The 23,931-nt window shown below is 44.9% G+C and overlaps 1 protein-coding gene across 2 annotated transcripts in view; it reads right to left on the minus strand.

The window, feature by feature from the left end:
- The window catches only part of RETREG1 (reticulophagy regulator 1), a 97,170-nt gene extending 73,472 nt beyond the window's left edge, over positions 1-23,698 (minus strand). The window contains exons 1-4 of one of the 2 annotated variants that reach the window (XM_084881646.1): positions 23,421-23,698; positions 23,230-23,381; positions 5,637-5,743; positions 8-38 (exon numbers count right to left, since the gene is read on the minus strand). In XM_084881646.1, coding sequence (XP_084737772.1) covers positions 8-38; positions 5,637-5,743; positions 23,230-23,381; positions 23,421-23,567 — 437 coding nt within the window. In that variant the 5' untranslated portion in view covers positions 23,568-23,698. Of the gene's footprint in view, positions 1-7; positions 39-5,636; positions 5,744-23,229 lie in introns of both variants that reach the window. The other variant, XM_084881645.1, reaches the window with a different exon arrangement.
- Positions 23,699-23,931: the final 233 nt, after the last annotated feature.

A 23,931-nucleotide genomic window follows, 5' to 3' on the forward strand; every position in this document is an offset into this window, starting at 1 on the left:
CTCCTACCTTTCACTGAGGCTTCTCCACAGCTGTGCACCTGCAGTGAGGAGAAGGGAAAGGTGAAACTTAACCAGGGCATTTTCCTCTGGAGGCATTTCTCATCTTAGAAACACTCTGACCTATTTAAAATGCAATGCTTATGTTTTTAAACTCTAGAACTTTGCAATCATACCTTGAACATCTCTGATATCATAACTAATTCAAGCAATTAACCCACACATACTTATTGAGAGACTACAACAGGCAAAACACTTGGATAGGTACCCTGGGAGAGGGAAAACCATATACCATATGGTCCTGTCTTGAGTGGTGCAGCCAACATTTTCCCTCAAGTAAATGCGAACCAAGGAAAAAACTGCACAAACAGCACAAACCATGAGAGTCCTGGGAAGACAGAGCACCTGTAACAGAGTGGTACTTTTGGTGGTTGTTGTTGTTAATTATCACCTGAGAATATTTTTTCCTTTAATTTTCAGAGAGAGTGGAAGGGAGGGAAGGGGGAGAGAGGGAGAAGGAGGAAGAGGGGGGAGAGAGAGAGAAATGTGGATGTGAGACACATCAATTGGTTGCCTTCTGCATGCACTCCAACAGGTCGAGGACTGAACCTGCAACCCAGGTATGTGCCCTCTGGTGTATGGACCGATGCTCTACCCACTTAACCACACCAGCCAGGGCAAAAAAGACATGATCTTTGAAATGGCATTTAACGTGATCTTTGAAATGGTGCTGACAACGGGGCGCTAAGACATTTTATTTGAGAAAGGGGTGTTTTATTTATTCATTCTTTAGGTATTTTGAGCTTATATCTAGGCTCAAATAAAACTGACAGAAAAAATATATACACAGATCTCATTTCCTTTCTTAATTCCCCAGTAACTTTCTTCACCAGATTATGCTTTAATATTAAACTTTCAACTATCAGCTTCAATGAAATGGCTATAAGACAGTTTCAGCATTTACCATCAAATTACAAAGATGTCATCTATTCTTCAGTGTCCCCTACCAAAGATCTATGTGACAAGTTCTACTTAAAATTTAACCCCAGGAAAAAATGTTCCTCAAAATTGCCTGCATCCTTTCATCAGACTATTAGAATGGTACATCTGATTTGGTTTCCCTTGTTGCCTTGGCTGCCAGTAAGCCCAGACATAAATCTGTTGCTCCATTATGGTCACCATGTTAGACTCCTGTTCTTCTACTAGACCTCTTGTCAGCAATCTTATGTTCCTTATAGGCTGCCTCAGCTATTTTAGAGTTAAATGGAATATCAAAATAAACAATACAAAATACATGGAATTATGCACTAGAGAGGTCTCAACAAATGTTGGAAAGCTGGATAAGCTAAAATCCTAGAAGTACCAACTCCCCTTGTCAAATAACATTTCTCTGACAACACTGGAGCCAAGAGTGGGGAAAAGAGGTAACGGTACTGGGTGTTGCCTTGTTATTAGAAATTGGAAAAATGAGCATGGCTCCTCCCATGGAGAATAGTAAGGACAGTGGCATTGCAATCACAGAGCACAAACTAGGCTGGGGCTGCCCAGGGCCGAGGGACAGTGCAGTGTAAGAAGCTGAGCAGGAAAACACTTGAATTATGCACCAAGAGCTGGTCCAACTGCAATGAGTGGCAGGAGCCTGGACAAAGGAGTCCACTGAAAACTGATCTTCAGCCTCTGCAGGGGTTGGAGACACTGTACTTTCCCAAGGCTAAGGTAAAAAGAAGGCCACTAATATGTGACCGAACCCAGATGGTCATACAAGCCATCAGGGTACAAGCAGGAATGACAGGGAATGGAGGGGCACACAGGAATAAAGTGAATAGCCACGGTTCCTGCCAGGTCCGTGTTGTGTAGCAACCAGCACGTGGCTCAAATGAGGAGTGCAGATTTTGCAGGAGGAAAGGGGTAAATAGAGACAGTGGGTGGAAATGCTACTCAGGTGGCCATGGGGAGCCCTTCTGAGCCCACAGCATCTTAAAGGGAGCTGGATGGGCAGTCGGTGCCTTAGCAATGACAGAGAGGAGGAAGTGGTCAAGGAGAAGTCAAGTCTAAGTGGTCATGGAGGTTGCCCATGCTGGTGAGTCATAACAGACACTAGAAGGATCTCTATGCTTTGGCTCACCTATTTCACAGTAAGCATCTAAAACAGTATTAAAGCTGAAACTGGTTTGGCTCAGTGAATACACTATCAGCCTGCAGACTCAAGGGTCCTGGGTTCGATTCTGGTCAAGGGCATGTACCTTGATTGTGGGGACATCCCCAGTAGGGGGTGTGCAGGAGGCAGTGGATCGATATTTCTCTTTCATCGATGTTTCTAACTCTCTATCCCTCTCCCTTCCTCTCTGTAAAAAAATCAATAAAGTATATTGAAGAAAAAAATTAAAATAAAACAGTATTAAAATAATGAAGGAATACAATTAAATTCTTAACAGTGCACGAGTAATATCTTTAGCCAAGTGGAGAAGTGGAAGGATAGCCGGAGACGGAGCAGCCCCCAAAGCCCTGATGACTGGGTCCTCCTTTCCTCCTTGCGATTGCTGTCAGCCAAGTATCTAGTGAGAGCGGCTGGCAGTTCTGCTTGAGGCCCTGGTGTTCCTATAACTGCATCTGGATCTAATTTCAAGCCGATTCTGAGCCTCCCAGAGACCAATTCATCACAGCCAGGCCTGCAAAGTCAGGCTCCTGCCAGCTACTTCCAGCCTCAGATGGGTCTTTGTCCTACAAGGCTTGGCGGAGAAGACGAAGCAGGCACCAGTGTTTCTGCCATCATAGACTGGATAGTGCTGGGAAAGTACAGTCATTCATCCAGTTTCTCAGGTTTGTTTTTTCCATGGAGCAGAAATGCTGGATTCAGAGCAATGTGCCCAGTGAAAACCCTGACAGAAAGATTGGCCACTGACAGATGTCTGCCCCACTGGATGGAGCATAAGAGCTCCACTGGGTGGAGAGGCCAGGGGTGTGTCTGAATTGCACCGGAAGCCCAGCACCTACACAGGCCCTGGCACAGAAAGACCCTCACAGACTGACTGATGAGGGAACCACCCCCGTTGCTCCCATTAAGTGGCAGAGTGGAACAGAGTAGACTGTTACTGTGCCCAAGGCACTTCTGTTTCACCCTCTTATTCAACCCTTACATAGCCCTGGAGTAGAGGTTGGCTTCTCCCATTTCATAAGGTAAAGAGGTTCAGAGAGTGTAGTAGGCTGAATCATGGCTCCCAAAGACATCAGGTTTTAACCCCTGGAACCTGTAAAATGTTACTTTTATGGACAAAGGGATTTACCAGATGTGATTAAGCTAAGGGTCTTGAGATGGGAGATTATCCAGATGGGCCCCAAATACAGTCAGTGTTCTTGTATGAGAAGGGCAGAGGGAGATTTAACACAGACAGGAGACAGTAATGTGATCATGAAGGCAGAGACTGAACTGATGTGGCTACAAGCCAAGGACACCAGCAAATCCAGGTAGAAAAGGAAGAGATCAGAGCCTTCCATAGAGCCTCCAAAGAGAACAGAGCCCTGCTGACACCTTGACTTTGGCCCAGGGATGCTGATTTTGGACTTCTAACCTCCGGAACCATGTGTGAAGAAATTTCTGTTGTTTGGAGCCACCAAGTTTGTGGTAATTTCTTAGGGCAGCCATTGGACATGAATACAGCCTATGACGGGGTCTCTCCACAGCTAGGAAATGGAGTGAATCAACTCAAGAATTAGACCCTTTAGGTTACAAGTCTCCCAACTCTGCAACCTTTTTTTTTTTTTTTTTTTTAAAGGACGAAATCCTTGTAATTTGTGAATATGAAAGTTCCATATTTGCAAGAACATGAAGCAATGAGTCAGTGCTGAACACAATCTCTGTGCAAGGGGCCAAGTGTGAGAGAAGGACAGTTAAGAAGTCTTTCAGCTTCATTCTGGGCCTTCCACTTTTGTCTGTTCTTTGTAACACGTGCTGGGACCAAATCGGATGCACCACTGAAAATATGGAGATGCTCAGCTTGCTCTGTGAGTCCACTTCTGCTACTGAGCTAAAATGACTAGGGATAAAATTTGTCTGTGGCTATTTCTACTAAGACTTCCAAGAGGAAGGTTCTGGAGGGTGAACATGTGACAAAGTATATTTGAGAAAACCAGGCTCTCCTCTACCAGTTAGGAGTCAAGGCAGAGACATGGGGACCACCACACACTGATCCCGCCGACCCTGGTACAAGATCCCATAGCACTGAGGTGCTCCACCTCGGGGCGGCCTTCACACATCTGGGTCAACATAGAGCATCAGGGCTGGTGCCGTTAGGGTTAAAAGTTAGGAGTCTGTTTTCTGACACAGAAGAGGGGATTCGGGAAGAAAGAGGAGAAGAGAGGGTGAGAAGGAAGAACACATCCAAGAATATAATCTAAATCAGTGGTGGAGCAAATCCGGCCTGCCAGTCATATAAGACCACAAAATCATTTGGCCTGGCCCTGCCAAGGCATTAGGGGTGAGTTAACTAAATGTTGGACCAAATAGAGCAGGCTAATTTTTAAGTTGATAATTTTGTATGATGTTATAAATATTCAAATGGCCCTTGGCAGAAAAAAGGTTCCCCACCCTTGGTCTAAATCTACAGATCCATGAAAAGCAATAACTGGACAAAAACAAGTTTGTTCACCTTCCCAGAACACTAGAATGAAGAAATTTTAGTTTAAGAACTATAAAGACTTAAAATATAAACTGGATTGCAGTCCACACCATGATAGTCAATGCGTAATACCTGATACCCCTGGTCTCAGAGTTGGCATCAGGAGAGGGGTGTATCCCACAAAGAGGCCTCAGTGCCCCCCGTTGGGGCTAAAACTCTGGGCAGGTCTTACGCACGTTCATCATGTGAACCCCAATCAAAATTATCTGTCCACTTGGAATTACGTGTAGTGAAGTCAAACACCTAAATATAACGTTCTCTTAGCTATCTTTGATCAAATCAATCTTACCACATTCACAAGGCTCAATTATTCCAAGGAGGGATTTTTGCCCATTTGCAAAATAAGCTCAAACCCTGGTAGAAGAGGACCCTCCACGTATGAAAAAACTTGGCTCAGATTTATGATAAACTAAGTTTATTTATGAAAAAGCAAAAAATAATGTTCTCACTTTTAAACTTAATGTTTACAATTCATTTTTCATCAGCAACTACATTTTAAAAAATGTTAACCATTACTTACTTGTTTTTTAAGCCCTGAATTATTTGTTGTTCATTTTGAGGTAGAAAAAAAAAATTTACATAAACCAGTCCATTTTTGAACGGCCCACTTTCATCATGTAGTATGTGATAAATATTTAACTGTTATCATTACTGATATCCTTAAATATCAAAATGATAGTTAAATAATAGTGCTTAGAGCTAAAAGAGAAACCAAAACATATAAACCCCCCCAAGAGCAGTAGCTATGAGTAGGGACAACATCAGTTAAATAAATAACAAATATTAAATAAATGTTTAATAAATAAATACTTAATCAACATTAAAAGTAGCAAAGTCAATGCCTGTATCACCTGGCTTCCTGGTCCTTTTCAAAGGACTTCTGGTTCAGATGCCTGCACAAAAATCAGACATTCAGGCTTTAGAAAACTAAACCCCATCATAGTGAATTCTGAGCTTTCTTACCTCTCTTTCTAGACAAAACCATATCCTTTATTATTTGCATAATAACTCGCCCAAGTATCGAGACGGCAATCAGGTGATACACTCTCCATGGAGTCAATGCAAGGAACCTATCAGAGCAAAAACAGACAAATCATTTCGGTTTGAGGATTTTTATCTTTTATTTTTATTTTTTTAAATTAGGTTCAATTTCTGACACACACTCAACAATTTCACTTTTCATATCACCCCAATCTGAGCACATCCACGTCATTTAATAGGCATTGATGTCAGCAAAATAAAAGCACTTGATCCATGTGTACTTTTGTCCTAGGTTTTCTACTCTACCCTCTAATTCTGGCAGAGAATCTGCTCTCCTGGGCGCAGCCCAAATTTCGCTCTGCTAACAGATAGAGAATGGAATTAACCTGAAACAGAATTATGATAGGCTGCAAAGGCAGAGCTACCGGGCTCAATACAAACAGAGAAGCCACAGTAGAAGCCCTGTCCTCCATTTATGTTTTACTTTTATGCCATCTTCATTTCTTTAACTACTGTACCCTCCCCGCCAATCTCAAAAATAGCAGTTATTAAGAATTCAATTTGCTAATAACCACTTCTCCTTAAAATCACTACCCTTTTGTCTGTTGCCCACCTCCTCTCCAGAGAAAAACAAAGAATCCTTTATCTTGAACAGCATACAGACCCTACAGCACTTTAAAAAAAAATGGACTTATCAAGGAATGGAATGGCAAAGTCACAAGGAGCTCTGGAGGCTTCCTATGGAGGCTGAAGCCCATTTTACACTAGTCAATTGGCCAAGCTAATAATGATATGAACATTCATGTAATCATAATTCATAGAAAATTAACTTAACAAATGCATCGTGTACTGCTAACTGCAAGGCATTGTAGAGATTGTAGAGAGCTACAGAACATATGAGCACTGCCTTCTGGAAACTTACTTCCTCATCAGAGAGACTAAGACAGATGAGCTAGCCAAGTACCTCGCAGGGAGTCTGTCTAGGAACACAGGTAAACAGCTCCGCACACGGCATGGCCCTTTCAGGGACACCATATCCTGAAGTCATCCCAGGGACACACTATCCACTTGTATTTCTTTTCTTTTTCTTTTTTTTTAATGTATTTTATTGGTTTTTTACAGAGAAGAAGAGAGAAGGATAGAGAGTTAGAAACATGGATGAGAGAGAAACATCGATCAGCTGCCTCCTGCACACCTCCTACTGGGGATGTGCCTGCAACCAAGGTACGCTCTATCCACTGAGCCAAACGGGTTTCGGCCACTTGTATTTCTTATTCAATGATGAAATGCTGGGGAAAAAAATCACACAGCCAAAACCCATTTGGTTCAGTGGATAGAGCATCCGCCTGCAGACTGAAGGGTCCCAAGTGCATGTAACTTGGTTGCAGGCACATCCCAAGTAGGGGGTGTGCAGGAGGCAGCTGATCCAGCTGATTGATGGTTCTCTCTCATCCATGTTTCTAACTCTCAATCCCTCTCTCTTCCTCTCTGTAAAAAATCAACATATATATATATATATATATATATATATATATATATATATATAATCACACACTACCCAGAGCTGGGTGTGGACTCATCACTGTAATTTTCAAGGATGCATTAAGTGGCAGAACAGTGAAGACACTCTTGGTCAGTCCCTATGAGAGGCAACACTGGGACAGGAGGTTCAAAGCCAGGGATCATACCCTACTTGATGCAACTGCTCTGACTAACAAAGGTGGGAAATGTTTTCAAAACCTAAGCTTTTTTAAAAAGGTGGGAGTTTGTGGTGTGTCCAATGGCAGGCTTTCTAGTTGCTGGCAAAGAAGGGGAGAATGGTGACCCGTTATTCCCAGTGCTTGGGGAGCTACGACTCCTTGCTGCTCTGTGGCCAAACCTGAGGCATGGGAAAAAGTGGCTGCAAATATTTGAGCATCAATATTAGTATCAGGAACGTCCACTGTAGGCCCACATGCCAATGGACACTGTCCAGATGCATTTCGATGACAGGACAACCTCAAGCCCAGAGTCTATGTCATCCCAAGCAGAAAAGCCATTTCTCATTCTTTCCTAAGGGCCCAATTAAAAAGGAGCACAGAGACAAAAACAAACAGGAAGACAGAGATAGAGACAGAGACAAAGATACAGAGATACAGAGACAGGGCATCCCTATGGATGAGTTTACAGGCCTACGTGGTCTGGCTGCTTCCCAGGCCTCAGTCCTTATAACACCCTATACCCTATTTCTAGAACATTCCAAACTGAGAGTGAACCAGGGTTTAGAATGAATGTCTTCTGACGGCTGTCAATTCTTCAGGTTCTCCCAACTTTAGCCCCTGATCTTGGGACCTCCTGGATCCCTCAGCAGGTTCAGGAAGCTAGGCAAGCACAGATCCGGTTCAGGCAGCTTATTCTGTCATCCGCCGTGCCCCCTTCTCCCGGCCCCCCCCCTTCACACTCACACACACACACACACACACACATCCCAATGGAGGGGGTGTGCACACTAGTTTCGGGCTCCTTTCTGCTGTAAAGTTATTTTTTATTTAAAATAATACTTTAATGTCTTCTTTTACATTTTGTGATTTTTAAAATAAGTTTCAGCCGAAACCGGTTTGGCTCAGTGGATAGAGCGTCGGTCTGCGGACTGAAAGGTCCCGGGTTCGATTCCGGTCAAGGGCATGTGCATTGGTTGCGGGCACATCCCCGGTGGGGGGTGTGCAGGAGGAAGCTGGTGGATGTTTCTCTCTCATTGATGTTTCTGTCCCTCTCTCTTCCTCTCTGTAAAAAATCAATAAAATATATATTTTTTAAATAATAATAATAAAATAAAATAAGTTTCAGTAGATGGCACAAAATGTAATAGAACGTTTTTCAGTGGGAAACTGGGATTCTGGAAAGGCCGCACAGGGCCAGGCACTGGCCTGAGTGCTTCCCGTCCCTCAAGGCTGCTGTCTCCCTGATCCTCACTGTTATTCTGTGAGGCCCCCACCTTTTACAAATGAGGAAACTGAAGCTCAGAGAGATTGAGTCAGTTATCTGGAGCTAGTTCACACCTCATTTCAGAACTCCTTAATCCCCAGCCACAGACACACACACACACACACACACACACACACACACACACCTATGTGCACACACACACCCACACACACATGCATATACTTGCCCATCTCCGTGTTTGTTTCCACTATATTTTAGTCCAAAAAGCAGTGGAGAGAGCCAAACTATCTACAATCCCACAAAATAAGTGCAAATAGATAAGAAAATTGGCAGTGGGAAAATAAACAAAAAAGATTATTCAATTCTGAGGCTAGCCCGCAAGAATTCAAGCCATGAGCTGAGCAGCAAGAAGAAAGCCACAAACTGGGATCCAAGAAGACCTCTTCAGGCTAAGACTTCATGCTTCACCGTGAGAATCCCTTTTACCCCAATCAGAGAAGACAAACTAACACAGAGCTCATTTCCATATCTTCTTAACAGGAAGCACAGCAAAGGACTGAGCACAGCAGCCAGTGCACACACAGCCACCCAGACTCCCATTGAGAGCCCAGAACCACAATAAGGACCCAACACCACCCTGACTTGTTAGAAGTGACTCTGGGGGGATGTTTGCTTGCTTTCCAGTCTTTTCATTGTTTGCCAAGGCAGAGCTGTAAACCAGGAAGAAAGAGAAGTGTTGATTGGGAGTGTGCCAGCAGGGAACAAAGCCACCTCCTCAGGCTGAGTTCAAACTCACATGGGTGTGTCAGAGGCGCTGCCTTTGCCCAGAAGGTCTGCTGGTCCCTGCTCCCTCTGTATGCCCACATAGGGCAGTGCCAGGGGTAGAAACAACCCTAACAACTTTCTCTAATTAAACAAGGGAGACAAAGCCATCCCTCAGCACAGCCCTAACCAAGCTCCAATGGAAAACACATCTCTGCTGATTATTCCACCTGAGACTTCCAGGCCCATATTAACTCTCCAAACAAGACAGACAACGCCCGTGAAAAACAAGGCGGGGAAGAAGAAGAAAAGAATACGTAATAAGAAAAGATGACCGTTTCCCATTAAGTTCTCCACGTGAGCGCCTTAGCTTCTGTGCTTTTAACATTTGCCCTTAAGCACAAACAAGAAAAGAAAACGCCTCGGTTCAACCACAAACGCAGTCAGCAGGGACTCTGAGGCTGGAATAGAACAGGATCCACATTTTCATCACAGGCCTGTGCTGCTACCAGATGAGAAGAGAATGAGAGGTAAAATTCAAAAGCCTGGCAAAGGCACAGAAGTGAGTCAAGATACCATCCCATGGACAACGGTCACACTCGTTAGCCACACATGCTGAAAACCATTCTCCCTGGCAGACGGCAATCAACTTAGAGCCCTCCACTGCTTTCCAGAGGCCACCTTCTGCTTTTTCCTTCTTAGTACTCATCTTGATTCCTACTTGTCCATCTGTCTGTCCGTTGTTTACCATTTCCTGACACCACTCTGCAAAGTTCATGAGGGAAGGGTCCAGTCTCCTCTGTTTGCTGATGTCACCCCAGCAATTGGTCACTAACTGGCCAACAGCAGGTGCTCAATAAATACATTTTGTATTGTTGTTTATTCAGTGTATGTTAAATGACTGTGCATCAATTAATGCAAATAATCATGCATGTAACTGACATAATCATCAAGGATTAAATCCCTAAAGCACACTATTATAACAGTAACCATTTGCCAAAATGAAAAAACAAAAATGTATGGAGGAGCATAAAAAGTTCCATACAATTTTTTGAAGACCTTCCATGAAGCAACTGAGAACATGGCTGGCCCTTGGGTTAGATTAATATTTCTCTGTAAGAGAAGACCGGGCTTCTCACTAGCTATTGGATGTCAGTCTGTCTCTCCTAACTGCCACCGGGCCAAAGCCCTGTTGCGAGGATGTGGTCGGTCAAGTCAAAGGGATGGTGCCTCGATATCTCATGCATCCTCGTCTCCAAAGGCGCAGCAAGTCTAAGAAGCCATGCTTCCATGCTTACAGGGAAAGTTACACCAATGCACAATATATGTTTGGGAGTTCTTCTAACTGCCATCTTCTATATTTTTATTTTATTTATTTATTTGAGAGAGAGAGAGAGAGAGAAACATCGATTTGTTGTTCCACTTATTTATGCATTCATTGTTGATTCTTATATGTGCCTTAACCGGGGTACAAACCCACAACCTTGGCATATTGGGATGATCCTCAGCCATGCTCTTCAATGCCATAGGTATGTGGCAATCATGGGCTCACAAGCCTTAAAACATGCACCTGTTTGCACCAAGCAATCTCCATGCACATCAGAGATTTCATGGGTAACATTAGAGCTAAAAGCATAGACACAGATTCCAATGTCTTAGACGAGTGGTCGGCAAACTCAGTTGTCAACACAGCCAAATATCAACAGTACACCGATTGAAATTTCTTTTGAGAGCCAAATTTTTTAAACTTAAACTACATAGGTAGGTACATTGTTATTAACTTAATTAGGGTACTTCTAAGCTGGCTTTGCTAAAAATTCAAGGGGCCAAAGAGCTGCATGTGGCTTGCAAGCCACAGTTTGCCAACCACTGTCTTAGACATACATGACACTAATATACAAATGATCTGAACTTTCTGCTATCCAGTATTTAGTGACATTATTAAAAGTGAAAAATTTTGTTCTAACCAGTCTGGTTCAGTGGACAGAGTGTCGGCCTGTGGACTGAAAAGTCCCAGATTCGATTCTGGTCAAGGGCATGTACCTTGGTTGAGGGCACATCCCCAGTAGGTGTGCAGGAGGCAGCTGATCGATGTTTCTCTCTCATCTATGATTCTAACTCTCTATCCCTCTCCCTTCTTCTCTGTAAAAAAATCAATAAAGTATGTGGAAATAACCAATTTCCAGTTTGATGAATGAAAGCTGGTGTTCACTAATACTAGTGAATTAAAAAAAAAACACACACACACACAGAAAAGCAATTTTTTAATCATATTTTCCATTTACACTGGATTATATTTAAAAATGGATTCTAACAAATTTAGAACATGAGCCAAAAGTGAAGTTGTATTAAGTGTTTTTAAATATTTAAATATCATTTACTTTAAAAAGATTGAGTTTCATGTACCATTCTGCATAAACTATAATGATGAATTGGCTGAAGTCTCTCCCTAAAACTTTCTGATATTATACACAACAATGCAAGTTGCTGTTTTGAATTTGCCCAGGAAGTTTTGGGAAGTTAAATGTAAAAGGTGAACTTTTAAATATATGAGAAAATATATAATCATTCCTAAAATTAATAGAAAGTTTTCATACTAAGTCAGTACCCCAGCAGATACCCAGGGAGAATGCAGGGATGGCACTGCAGCAGGAGGCTCATCTAACGTCCCCCCTCCAGCTCCTCGCCCTTGCTTCCACATACAGAGATGGACTGGGACTGTATGCAACTCGTGCTGAGCCCCAGACGAGAGGCCGCGAGGCCGCCTTCTGACTCGTGCTAAAATTCCCAGTGATGTGCAGTCTCATCACCTAAACTGTACTCTTCTGATGGACACTCTCAGCCTGGCTTTCCCATGTTATTTCCATGAAAGCTTGAATTTTTTTTTAAAACACTGAATACGTGCCCAGTTTTTGTTTGTGAACACCTTCTATTATATGTACTAGCTACCGGAGAGCTTGAGAAGAAGTCAACAGCTATTTTAAGAGGTTTTATTAACAAAAACAAACAAACGAACAAAACAAACAAACCTTAAATTGTACTTGGTAACCAGTATAACTACTGAAGTGGCCATGCCTGTTTTAACGGGTCCTGGGGTTGTTTCAGAAAACGCAGGGATCAGTGTGCAGTTCAGGCATACAGAAAAATGTTCCCTTCAAATAGGAAATGAATGCTCAAGTGACAAGAAGGTCTCCCTACGACAGGTTTCCAGGAGGCAGTTATCCTCATGGGGTGAGAAAAGGTGATATTGCCACTCACTGGATGTGAAACATCTTGTTTCAGGTAGATGTGCTCAAGTTGCGCCACAACCGAGAGAGAAACAGTCTTCAATTGTCTCCTTTTGTCAAATTTGACTTTGAACAAACTTCGGCTCAGTGGACCGGGGTAAGGAGGGAGGATGTGGTCTGAAGCTCACAGACAGCTAGGAGCTTCTGAGGATCCTGACAAATCGGAGATCTGTCCATATTCTTGCCCCAGACCCTCAAGAACCCCCGAGACGTGGCTGGATCGATACAGTAAATTTTCCACAGTGACCTGAAAACTCGGAGCAGTGATCATGGCACCAGGGAAATTATTATTTTGCCGTCCTAGGTTTCATCATGCTTGTTTCAACACTCAGCAGTTTTAAAAAGGGGTCAGGAGGCCCCGAGGCTTGGCCTGTTGCCACCAGTTCACAGTGGGGACTTGGGCCTCGGTCTCTTCATCTGTACAATGAGGTGATGATGGAGCCGGAGCGGAGTCCCTACCTTTTGTGTCCTCATAGGGACGCCGTCTTTTGAAAGAGTTTAGCTGCTAACAAAACAACCTAGTTTACTAGGTCAGAGCTGGTGTAACTTGATCATAGAAATAAGTATCTTCCATCAGCGGTTTGAAATACGGAAAAACAGGTCAGTGCCTTCAAAGTACTGGGGAGCTCGGGGTCCTAGAGGATTTTAATAGGTTCATTTTTTGGTTCTTTGGCTGATCTCTGCTACCTGGGACTCGCAAAACATGAGCAAAAGTCAGTGCCAGCGTGCTTTTTTGGGAGCTGACCAGCAGAAAGTGGCACCTGTGTGGCCTGGAGCTCCCAGCCAAACCGAGAATGTAAATAGCAGTGACACTCTTCCAACTCAGCACATCCTGGCCGCATCCTGGACTATGACAAGTTAGGATGTTTGCTTTGAGCACGTGCAAAGTCAAAGCATGGATCCTATCCTCCTTTCAGTTCATTAGGTGAAGTCTGTTCTAGGGCTGAATGTGTTCCTGCAAAGCCAGGCCTGCCGCCCACCTTCCAGGGCAAGACTCGGCAAAGCCCACAGCACCCAGCCAGGGCAACTTCCCTGCACAACTGCAGGGGATGCCACGCAAGCTGTGCTCTGTGTGAGTACCCCTTGGAGGCACACAGAAGCCCTGTGTTCAAGTACCACAGGATTACAATGGACCACAAAGTCATATTGGCCAACGTTGAGTCTTGGAAGTATGGAAGCCAAAAAGAAATACTGTAAGCTTGCCCTTAAGCGCTAACGCACTAGTGATCATACAGCAGTCTGGCCAATTCCCTGTTTACCTAAATACCAGCCATCAGAAAGCAATAACTGGACCAGCTACTGATCATCTACGAGAGCTTGGAAAGACCTTGGGCAGGCGTCTTGACTGCTCAAACGTAACACCGGAAGCAAGAGAGACCGGAAGGGCAATGCTTCAAAAATCTAAGAGCAAGTTATTTCCAACCCAGAACTCTAAAGCAAACCAGACTAGCAACCAGCTGGAAGGGTGAGACAGAGATATTTCCTGCACACGCTTCTACCAGACATGCATTTCCTTTGTACTTGCTCAAAGCTGGAGGATGTGCTCTCTCAGTACAGAAGGAGTTCACCAAGAAAGAGTCCAGTAACAGGGGAAAAACAAACAGAAATGAGAGACTCCGAACAAACAAGAAACCCTTAAACCAGTAGTCAGCAAACCACGGCTCGCGAGCCACATGCCTCAATCAGATTTGTTTTTAGCAAATGCCAGCTTAGGAGCATCCTAATTAAGTTAATAATAATGTACCTACCCATATTCTTTATAGTTTAAGTTTTAAAAATGTGGCTCTCAAAAGAAATTTCACTAGTCTTACTGTTGATATTTGGCTCGGTTGACTAATGAGTTTGCTGACCACTGCCTTAAACCACCATGAGTATTCTTAAGGGGAAGAAAAGGGGCCTCCCCCTCGAGGCTGTGACCTCTCCTGACCCCGTCTGCAGCATGGGCCCAGCGCTGGAGGCTCTTGCAGAGGAGAGAAGAAATGGGGGGAGGGAGGTGACGGATGCGGATGTCCTAAGAGGACAGCAGGCCCTGGGGACAACCACACTAGACCAGGGTGGCTCCAAGGGAAAGGAAAAAAAAAAAGAGAGAGAGAGAGGAACTCAAACTGGCAGCCTGATACATTTGACCCATTATCAAAAGGAGTTTTCCAGAAATGCTGGAAATTAAAAAGATCAAATAGAAAAAAATGCTAAGAGTATCAGCAAAATGAAGTTGCACAAGCACAGTACTTCAAACTTGGCATTCTCCTTAGTTCCTGTGGCTATGGGTGGCAAGGTGGACACAGACAGAGCCTCAGAGGCGGAAGGAGCAGGCTCGGGCCAGTAAGAGCTGCAGGCAGAGCAGGGAGGCTTTGCGGATGAGCCAGAGGAGCAGAGGAGCAGTCCCCGAACACCCTCCCCTGCTGTCAATAAAGACACCGCCATGAACGCCAGCCAACAGCCCAACTCCCCTCCCCCAGGATATGGCAGCAGTGCTCCTTAAAGACAGGATGCCATCCCCAACACTAAACACACCCAGGCTCACGGCCCAAAGGACACACGTTTTAGGTGCCATTCAACACCATAAACCGGCACAGCCACCTGGGAAGATGCAGGGGGCCACAGGACCTTTTACCTGGAGAGAAAGCCATCCTCCTGTCAAAAGGGCAAACACCAAAGGGCACCAAACATGATGAAGCTGGACCACCTGACAGCTCAGAGAGATGCACTCTGGGTTTTTGCAATTAGACGCAGGAAAACAGAAAACAAAGCTGATGGAGTGGAGCTGCGGTTAGTGATGAAATTTTACTTGGAAAAATAAATCAGCTTCTTTCCTGAAAGCAGAGTAGAGACAACCAGCTGTGTGTGGGGGGGTGGGGGTGTGTGTGGGGGGGGGGAACCAATGTTTTGAGAAGTAAATTCACTCGGTCTTGTAGAACACATATGGGATAAGCCATATAACATCACACTCCGCTTGCAGTGGGCTCTAGCTGATGGGGGGGAAATGTACAAAAGCCTGGTTGGAATCCAAGCTCTGCCACCTACTGTCGCCTTGGGGCAAGTGGCTTAAATGGCCTAACCTTAACATTTCCTTCTGCAAAATGGGACAATGACCCCTTGCTGGGTGGTGTGAGAAAAAGTGCCCCAAATGGTCATTGTTAAAATCAATGATCACTGCAGGTATCCCCAAGTGAAGTCATGTAAGGCCACAGAAAGTGTGCCCCCAAATTTGTAAAAAAAAATAAAAATTAAAAAAAAAATAAAATACCAGCTTGTTACACAGCAGCCAAATCCGTACATCCAGTAACTTAGGCGTGGCCACAACTTGAGTGAGTGCTGGCGTCATCTATTTATCTCCCAATGAAAGGTTCGCTCAGTGTCCCCACAGAGATGGGAGGCCGGCTGGCCCATGGGTGGCTGCAGCTCCTTCTCCCAGTTCTAAGACTCCGTGTGGAGCATGGAAGTGGCCACACCTCACCCAGTGTGTTTTCATTTAGGCAGTGCTGCCTTCATCCCGAAGAGAAAAGTATTTCCTTCCTTAATACACTGAAATGAGCAGAGAAGCAAGCATGTAGAAAATGAAAATCTTGACCAGCCGGCATGGCTCCGTGTTTGAGCTTCAACCCATGAACCAGGAGGTCACTGATTTGACTTCCGGTCAGGGCACATGCCTGGGTTGCAGGCTCAATTCCCAGTGTGGGGCATGCAGGAAGCAGCCCTATCGATGCTTTTCTCTCATCATTGATGTTTCTATCTCTCTCTCCCTCTCCCTTCCTCTCTGAAATCAATACAACTATATTTAAAAGAAAAGAAAATGAAAATCTTCCTGAAGAATCTTTGAAAACACTTAAGAGTTTTATGCTTTCTAAAAGCATGTATGTAAAGAGATGTGGATACCTCAGAGACTTTTGAGCTCGCTTCTGTAATTTCTTGAGCAATAATACTGACTACTAATGCAATACAGCCTAGAGGTGGCCACAATACTAAATTTAGCACTATTCCGTGAAAATAAAAATGCAGCTTGAAAAAGTTGGTTCACGAGGACAAAGATGAAAATGCAGGGACCTGATAAAAATGTATTCCCTATCAAAATGGCCAGACATAAATAAAGCCAGGAAATCAATGTCATCCAGCGTTTCCCCCCAATTATTTGTGATTTCCTGCTATCCTTCCCCATGAAAGATATAGCCAGCCTCGTCCTGGCTCAACCTTCTCAATCTCAGTAGACCGTCCCTCCTACAGAGAGATATTAGTCACCACTGTCCCATGACTCCTGGCCACGTCCACTCCGGGCACGCCTACCTTTCCTTGTCCCCACGACCTTCTAAGCTCAGCCCTCTCAGCCTTCCTCTAACAAGCTGGAGAAGCCATCAGTGATGATATAGGGCGGCTCTTGACACCAAGGGCGAGTTGGATCCTGCAACCTTCCAAACCAACGCCAGAGGACAGCACCCCAAGGCCTCCCAGTGGGTCCTGGGCATTCCAGATTACACAGGTGCCCAGCCTGAGACATCACAAAAGGCATAGTACCCAAGGTCTCCTGCACTTGTGCAGTCACCTCAGGCAAATCACGTCCTTGCAGTTTTACTATTCACACACATGGAGGGTAATGTTGTCATGCAATGCGAGATGCTCTAAGGAAAAAGCCCAAGGCGTTGACCTTCCTGTATGCCAGGGGTCCTCAAACTTTTTAAAGTGGGGGCCAGATCACGGTCCCTCAGAGAGCTGGAGGGCCGGACTATATGAACTACTAATTCCTACTGTAACACCTCGGCTGCGCTCACTGCCCAAAAAACCTGGCGGGCCGGATCAGACTCCTCTGCGGGCCGCATGTGGCCCGCGGGCCGTAGTTTGAAAACCCCTGCTGTATGCCAAGCCCCCAACTGTGGGTTCAATATTAAATCACATCAGGGCACTTTCTAGGCTGCAGAGACAGCGTGCCCCAGGAGGGAGGCCGCGTTGGAAGGCATCCAGTTTCAGCACTGTGACCCGCCAGGAGACTGAGAATAGGGGCATTTTGCTCCATCCCTTGCCTGTCCAAGGCAACCGTCATGTGGCCGCAGAAAACATGCGTCAGAGCTTGCCACTCCTCTCACCAAAACCAGACAGTTCACACAAAGACTTCTGTCGGGGGTTTTTTCAATAACTTTATTCATGATAGCCAACCCTGAAAACAACCCAAGTGAACACCAACCGACAAGTGAATAAACAAATCGTGGCATATCCCTGACATGGCATCCTGGTCGACAACAAAAAAGGAAAAAAATAACTGATAGGCACGACGGAGTGAATCTCAAAATGGTATGCTGAGCAGACAAAGGCAGACACAAAAGTCATCATACTAGATGGTATCATTGATGTAAAACGTTAGGGAAGACAACTAGTATCTCTGGTGCTGGAAAGCAGGTCCGTCCCCAGGGTGGGTACTGACAGGAAATCTTCTGGGGTGATGGAATGAATGGCCTGGGTCTTGATTGCCTTTGTTACGCAGGAGTGACAGGGGACTGTACACTTAAGAGTCTGTGCACCTTATTGATGGTACACTGCAAACAGTTAATTCTTTAAAACCAAAACCAAACGGGCATTTTCCGTTTCATTGGGTTCATTCCATTTTATGTTGTGTTTACCATCGGCTGTCACTGATTGCCTCTGGGAAGAAACCGTAGCCAGGGGCAGGCGTGGGAAAGAGATCTTCAAAGTGTTGGCCCCTTTGTACTTTAAACTTTTGAACTGTGAGGCGGTATTAGCTTTAAAAAAAAAATAAGTAAAATTTAAATTTTTTAAGAGAAAGAATTTAAAAACATGTCCCTCATGGACACAATAAGGGAGACACAGCTCTCTGACTACTTTTAAGAAATACCCCACCTATTGTGGAAATGTTGTTCTTGAAGCAAATACTATATGTGGTCTGCATTGGATCGAGCTCCTCGGACCTCTGAGTGAATACTGTTTCTTAGCAAAATTTAATACGTTAGTATTTTCCATAAAATACATAGATGATAGGTAAGAATACATACATACACAGTTATAAAATACTTATAACTTGAACACTATGTACCCACAACCCAAGACAGAAAATACAACACTGCCTGTACCCCAGAACCTTCCATATGTCCCTCTGTGATCACGCCTTCTCACTCCTCCCAGGGACAACCGCTCTCTTGATTTCAGGAATAAGAATGTCTTTCTTATCTCCTATGTGTATATCCTCAATACTGTTCAGCTTTGCACAATTTGAAACTTTAAAAAAAAAAATATGAATCATTCTGCACATATTACCGTGTGCTTCCTCTGCCCAAAAATACATTTTTAAAATTCACCCATGTTGTTGCCTATCGCTGTAGCTTATTTTCTTTGTTATATAGTATTTTGGGGGATGGCAGGAGTAAATGGACTATGATTTACTTACCCATTATAATATTCATGGGTACATTAATGAGGTGGTTTTTGTTTTATCCCCATTGCCTAAAGACAAGTCCATACACATAACATGACACTCAAGGAAACCATTGCCCCAAAATGTGTTTCCAAAACACCTAGCCAGTCTCATTTTCCCCACTTTTCTCTACTAATCCGTGTGCCATTACATCAGTTTGGCAATACTGATTGAAATATCAGGTACAGCTCCTAAGGGCTGGAAGGCTGCTGACCATGTACTAGATCTACCTAAAACATTCCTGTCCACCAGGATCTGGTCCAAGACCCCACAACCTCTTCTGTCCACAATGCCACCACTCCCCTGAAACTGCATCAGGATAGCCTACCCTTTCTCTGACTCTGTTTTTAAAAAGTATATTTGTATTTATTTCAGAGGGCAAGGGAGAGGGAGAGAGAGATAGAAACATCAATGATGAGAGAGAATCATTGATTGGTTGCCTAATGTCCCACATTAGGGATCAAGCCCACAACCCGGGCATGTGTCCTGACCAGGAATCAAACTGTGACCTCCTGGTTGATAAGTGTATGCTCAACCACTGAGCCACACCAACTGGATGTTTCTCTGACTCTACTAACACACTTGCTTCATGCAGCCTTGAGTTAGAGCTGTTTGTTAAGGCCATACCTCAATGTTGGTTTTTGTAGTTCACAGTACTAAAATCTTACAGATTATGGGCAGGCAATATATATATATATATTAGAGCTTTTGAACTTGAACCCAAAATCTTGAAAGCTACTGATGGTACCAGGTATTAAATCATTCAAAAATATATGTTTGAAAAGTTAGTCTCCACAAAAGTGAAATAATTCTAATTAAAGTACAAACATCATCCCTCTTGCTTAAGATAAGATTTGGGGTCCTCATATTTCTTTTTAATCTTTTTGTTTTTCTCATTAAAAATATGGAGCTTTAGAGTGACAGGGACACAGAATGTTTTAACATCATCATTTAAGATCACTTAATAAGAAGTACACTCCTTATGCCCTAACCCGATTGGCTCCATGGATAAAGCGTCAGCCTGAGAACTGAAGGATCCTGGGTTCGAGTCCAGTCAAAAGCATGTACCTAGGTTGCAGGCTTAATCCTGGCTCTGGCTGGGACTCAGGTGGGAGGTAACCAATCAATGTGTCTCTCTCATATCTATGTTTCTCTCTCTCCCCCTCTCTCTTTCCCCTCCCTTACATCCTCTCTAAAAATCAATGAAAAAATATTCTCAGGTGAGAATTAACAACAAAAAGAAGTACACTATTTAAAGGAAATGATGTCCTCAAAAAATGTTTAACCCCTTGCCGAGACCGGTTTGGCTCAATGGATAGAGCGTCGGTTTGGGGACTAAAGGGTCCCAGGTTCGATTCCGATCAAGGGCATGTACCTTTGTTGCGGGCATATCCCCAGTAGGGGGTGTGCAAGTGGCAGCTGATCGATGACTCTCTCTCATTGATGTTTCTAACTCTCTATCTCTCTCCCTTCCTCTCTGTACAAAATCAATAAAATATATATATATTTTTAAAAAGTGTTTAACCCCAGAAACAACAAAGGGGAAAAGTCCAAAACTTTAATGAAATTAATGAGTCAGAAATTCCAATTAACAAATATTTCAGAATGTAAAAAGCGATACTATTATTTTTCTATCCAAGAAAATACATGCATGGAATGTCGACACTGCAAACTGGAAAGAAATGAAAGAGATGATCAAAGACATAAATGGGTTGAAGGCCTGGTCATTGTTTGCCTCTCCAAAGAACTCATAAAACCAAATGGATAGAAGACATCACTTGAATAATGCCATATATGCCTTCAATTAGTTTATGCAGAATTCATTCTTTTCAATAGAGGTTATTAAGAATACATCATACATCATAGAGCCAAAACCGGTTTGGCTCAGTGGATATAGCATCAGCCTGCGGACTGAAAGGTCCCACTTTCAATTCCGGTCAAGGGCATGTACCTTGATTGAGGGTGCATCCCCAGTGGGAGGTGTGCAAGAGGCAGCTGATCAGTGATTCTCTCTCAATGATGTTTCTGACTCTCTATCCCTCTCTCTTCCTCTCTGTAAAAAATCAATAAAGTATATTTTTTTAAAAAGAATACATCAAAGGAAAAAATGTTTGCAACTCATATTACAGAAATTAGGTTAAAATCCTTAATATAAAAAGAGTTCCTACAAATCAATAGGAAAAACCCCAATGGCTCAACTAAAAATATGGATAAAAGTTACTTATAAACAGATAATGCAAAGAAAAGAAAATTATAATGACCCTTGAACATAGGAAAAATACTCAACCCCAGAGAAATAAAAATTAAGGCCATAGTGGGATACCTTTTTCACCTATCTTATTTGCAAGATCAAAAAGTTTGATAGAATGCTGTTGGCAAGGGTATAGAGAAACAAGCAGTTATATGCATTGCTGGTTGAGGTATAAATTGGTAGAACTCCAAGGAAACCTAATAATTTAGTGAGATCCATCGAAATTACAAGTGCATGTCCCCTCTGATCCAACGATTCCACGTCTGGGAATTTATCCTACAGAAATACTTGCATTTATGCAAAATAGTGCATGTACAAAGCCATTACATGTAACACTGAGATAGCAAAAGTTTATAAACAAACTTAGTTCATCCTTACAATGGAATTCTGTGCAGCTGAAAAAATAACAAGGAAGCGATCACCCAGATACACTAAGAGAAATAGCACAGGCAGTATTCTTCAATGTGGGTAGAATATTGTGTATCTGCTGAAATATGCATTATCTGGAAAGATACAAGGGAACAGGTAACATTGGTTGCCTCTGAGAGGAAACTGGGTAACTAGAGACAGGCATGGGAAAGAGATTTTCAAAATGTCTATCCTCTTGTACCTCCAAACTTTTGAATTATAAGGCTATCAGCTATTTTTCTTAATAAACAAAATTTAAAAATAAGAAAAAATCATTTTCGAAATATGTGCCACCTTGGAAAAATGAGTGAGACACAACCCATCTAGCATAACATAACACATTCTCCTTATTTGAGTGCTCACATAACTTCACAACAGCATAAAGAAATTTGGGGGGCGGGGGGGAAACCTCTAGAAATGCTAATAGCAAAGAGACCCAAAGTCAAGTTAATTCACATGCAAGGACCGTGATAAGATACAGCAAGTTTTTTAGGGAAAGCCAGGACTAGCACAGATCTGTAAGAAAAACATCTTTGAGTTGCCGGATTCACACAGAAAATGGACGGCTCTGTATGGATGTCTTGTGCATTTACTTCCTGACTTTAAGGTTAAGAAATCTATGCCCTATAACAAGATATCTGTTACCTAAGCCCTGCGTAATCTGCATGGTGTGGGTCACGCTTGTTATGAGGACAGGGTGGCAAACAAAGAAGGCTTTTCTCCGCCCTCCATCAGATGACAGGGCTGTCCTTCAAGGAAGGAGCCAGACCCGTCCCCTGTCCTTGCCGGTGATGGGCTCTGTCTATATGGAGGGACAAACCTGTTGATCGGGGGGCTTGTCATAGCCATTCCTGTGTGTTCTCTCTGCACTTCACCTAAAAATATATATATATGACTGTTTTCCACACTGAGTACACCTCCAGGGTGAGGATGTTTATAATCCATCCGGCTGCCTCCTGCTCTCTCATCGGGGAGCAAAGACAGTATACCCAACCCTCCCGGGAGGGGAAAAACACGTCATTCAGTGCCCATCTCAGCTGGCAGTCTGGAGCATGTACCTAAGCTGGCCCAGCATGTACCTAAGATGCCTGCTGGGGGTGCAAGAACGAATACAAGTTCAAGCACGAGTGCTCGGGCATGCTTTGGGGGAACAGGTCAAAACCTGCGAGTTTTAGAAAGCAGAAGCCCAAGTTACGGAGTTCGCTGGGCACACCTATAGGTGGTACAGGTGCAGGCGGGTCAGCCAACGACCTGGCCCGTGAGACAGGACACACACACACACACACACACACACACACACACACACACGATGACCACTGTTTACAGGCAGCGCATCTGGAGCAGAGTGGCCATGGGTGTCTACCTGCTCAGAGAGGGGACCAAGAAAGTGGGGCAAGGCTGACACTTCCTATTCCGCAATGTCCAGCGATCACCGCCACCCCAAGCGCCCCAACGTGGGCTGCCCTCTCGGATGTCCCCTAACCCCGCACATCCACACCCACACCCGCCCGGACCCCGAGGTCTCACCAGAAGAGCAGGTTGGCCCCGGCGAAGCCCAGGAGGGTGCGCAGCGGCCTCTGCCAGCTCAGGAGCTCCCGGGCGCAGCAGCCCAGCCACAGCCCGGGCTCGCCCAGCAGCCAGCTCACCGCGGCCGCCACCTCGCCCGCCGCCTCCGGCACCTGCAGCCCCGGGGCCGCCGCCGCCCCCGCCTCCGGCGCCTGCCGCCCCGGGGCCGCCGCCGCCCCCGCCTCCGGCGCCTGCTGCCCCCGCTCCCCGCGGGGAGCCCGGGGCAGCGGCTCCTGCTCCCCGGCGGCCCGAGCCGGGCATCCCTCCTCGGCGGGCTCCGGGGCCGCGGGACTCGCCATCTCCAGCGGCGCCTGCGGGCGGGGCGAGCTCGCGGGGGCGCGCCTGGGTGCGGGTCCGACACGGGGCGCGCTCCGCGGGGCGCCGGGCTGGGTGCCTTGTGACGTCAGCCCGGCCGCGACTGGGGCGCCTCCCGGGGAAGTGGGTGCGGCCAAGCCCGCGGGGCGGGGCGGGCGGGCGGGGCGCCGCGGGAGCGAGCTGGGCGGGTCCCCGGACCCAGGCAGCGGGACCCCTTTTCCCTTCCCGCCGCGGAGGGGGCCAGAGGACCCCACACACACACCGGTTACTTGTCTCAGAGGGAGGCAGGGCTGGGCAGCACCCATCGGACAGCTCAACTTCCTCCCCGGGGCCGCCTGCGCGCATCCC

Source organism: Pipistrellus hanaki, assembly GCF_964339955.1.
Source record: "Pipistrellus hanaki genome assembly, chromosome: 4".
Lineage (NCBI taxonomy): Eukaryota > Metazoa > Chordata > Mammalia > Chiroptera > Vespertilionidae > Pipistrellus > Pipistrellus hanaki.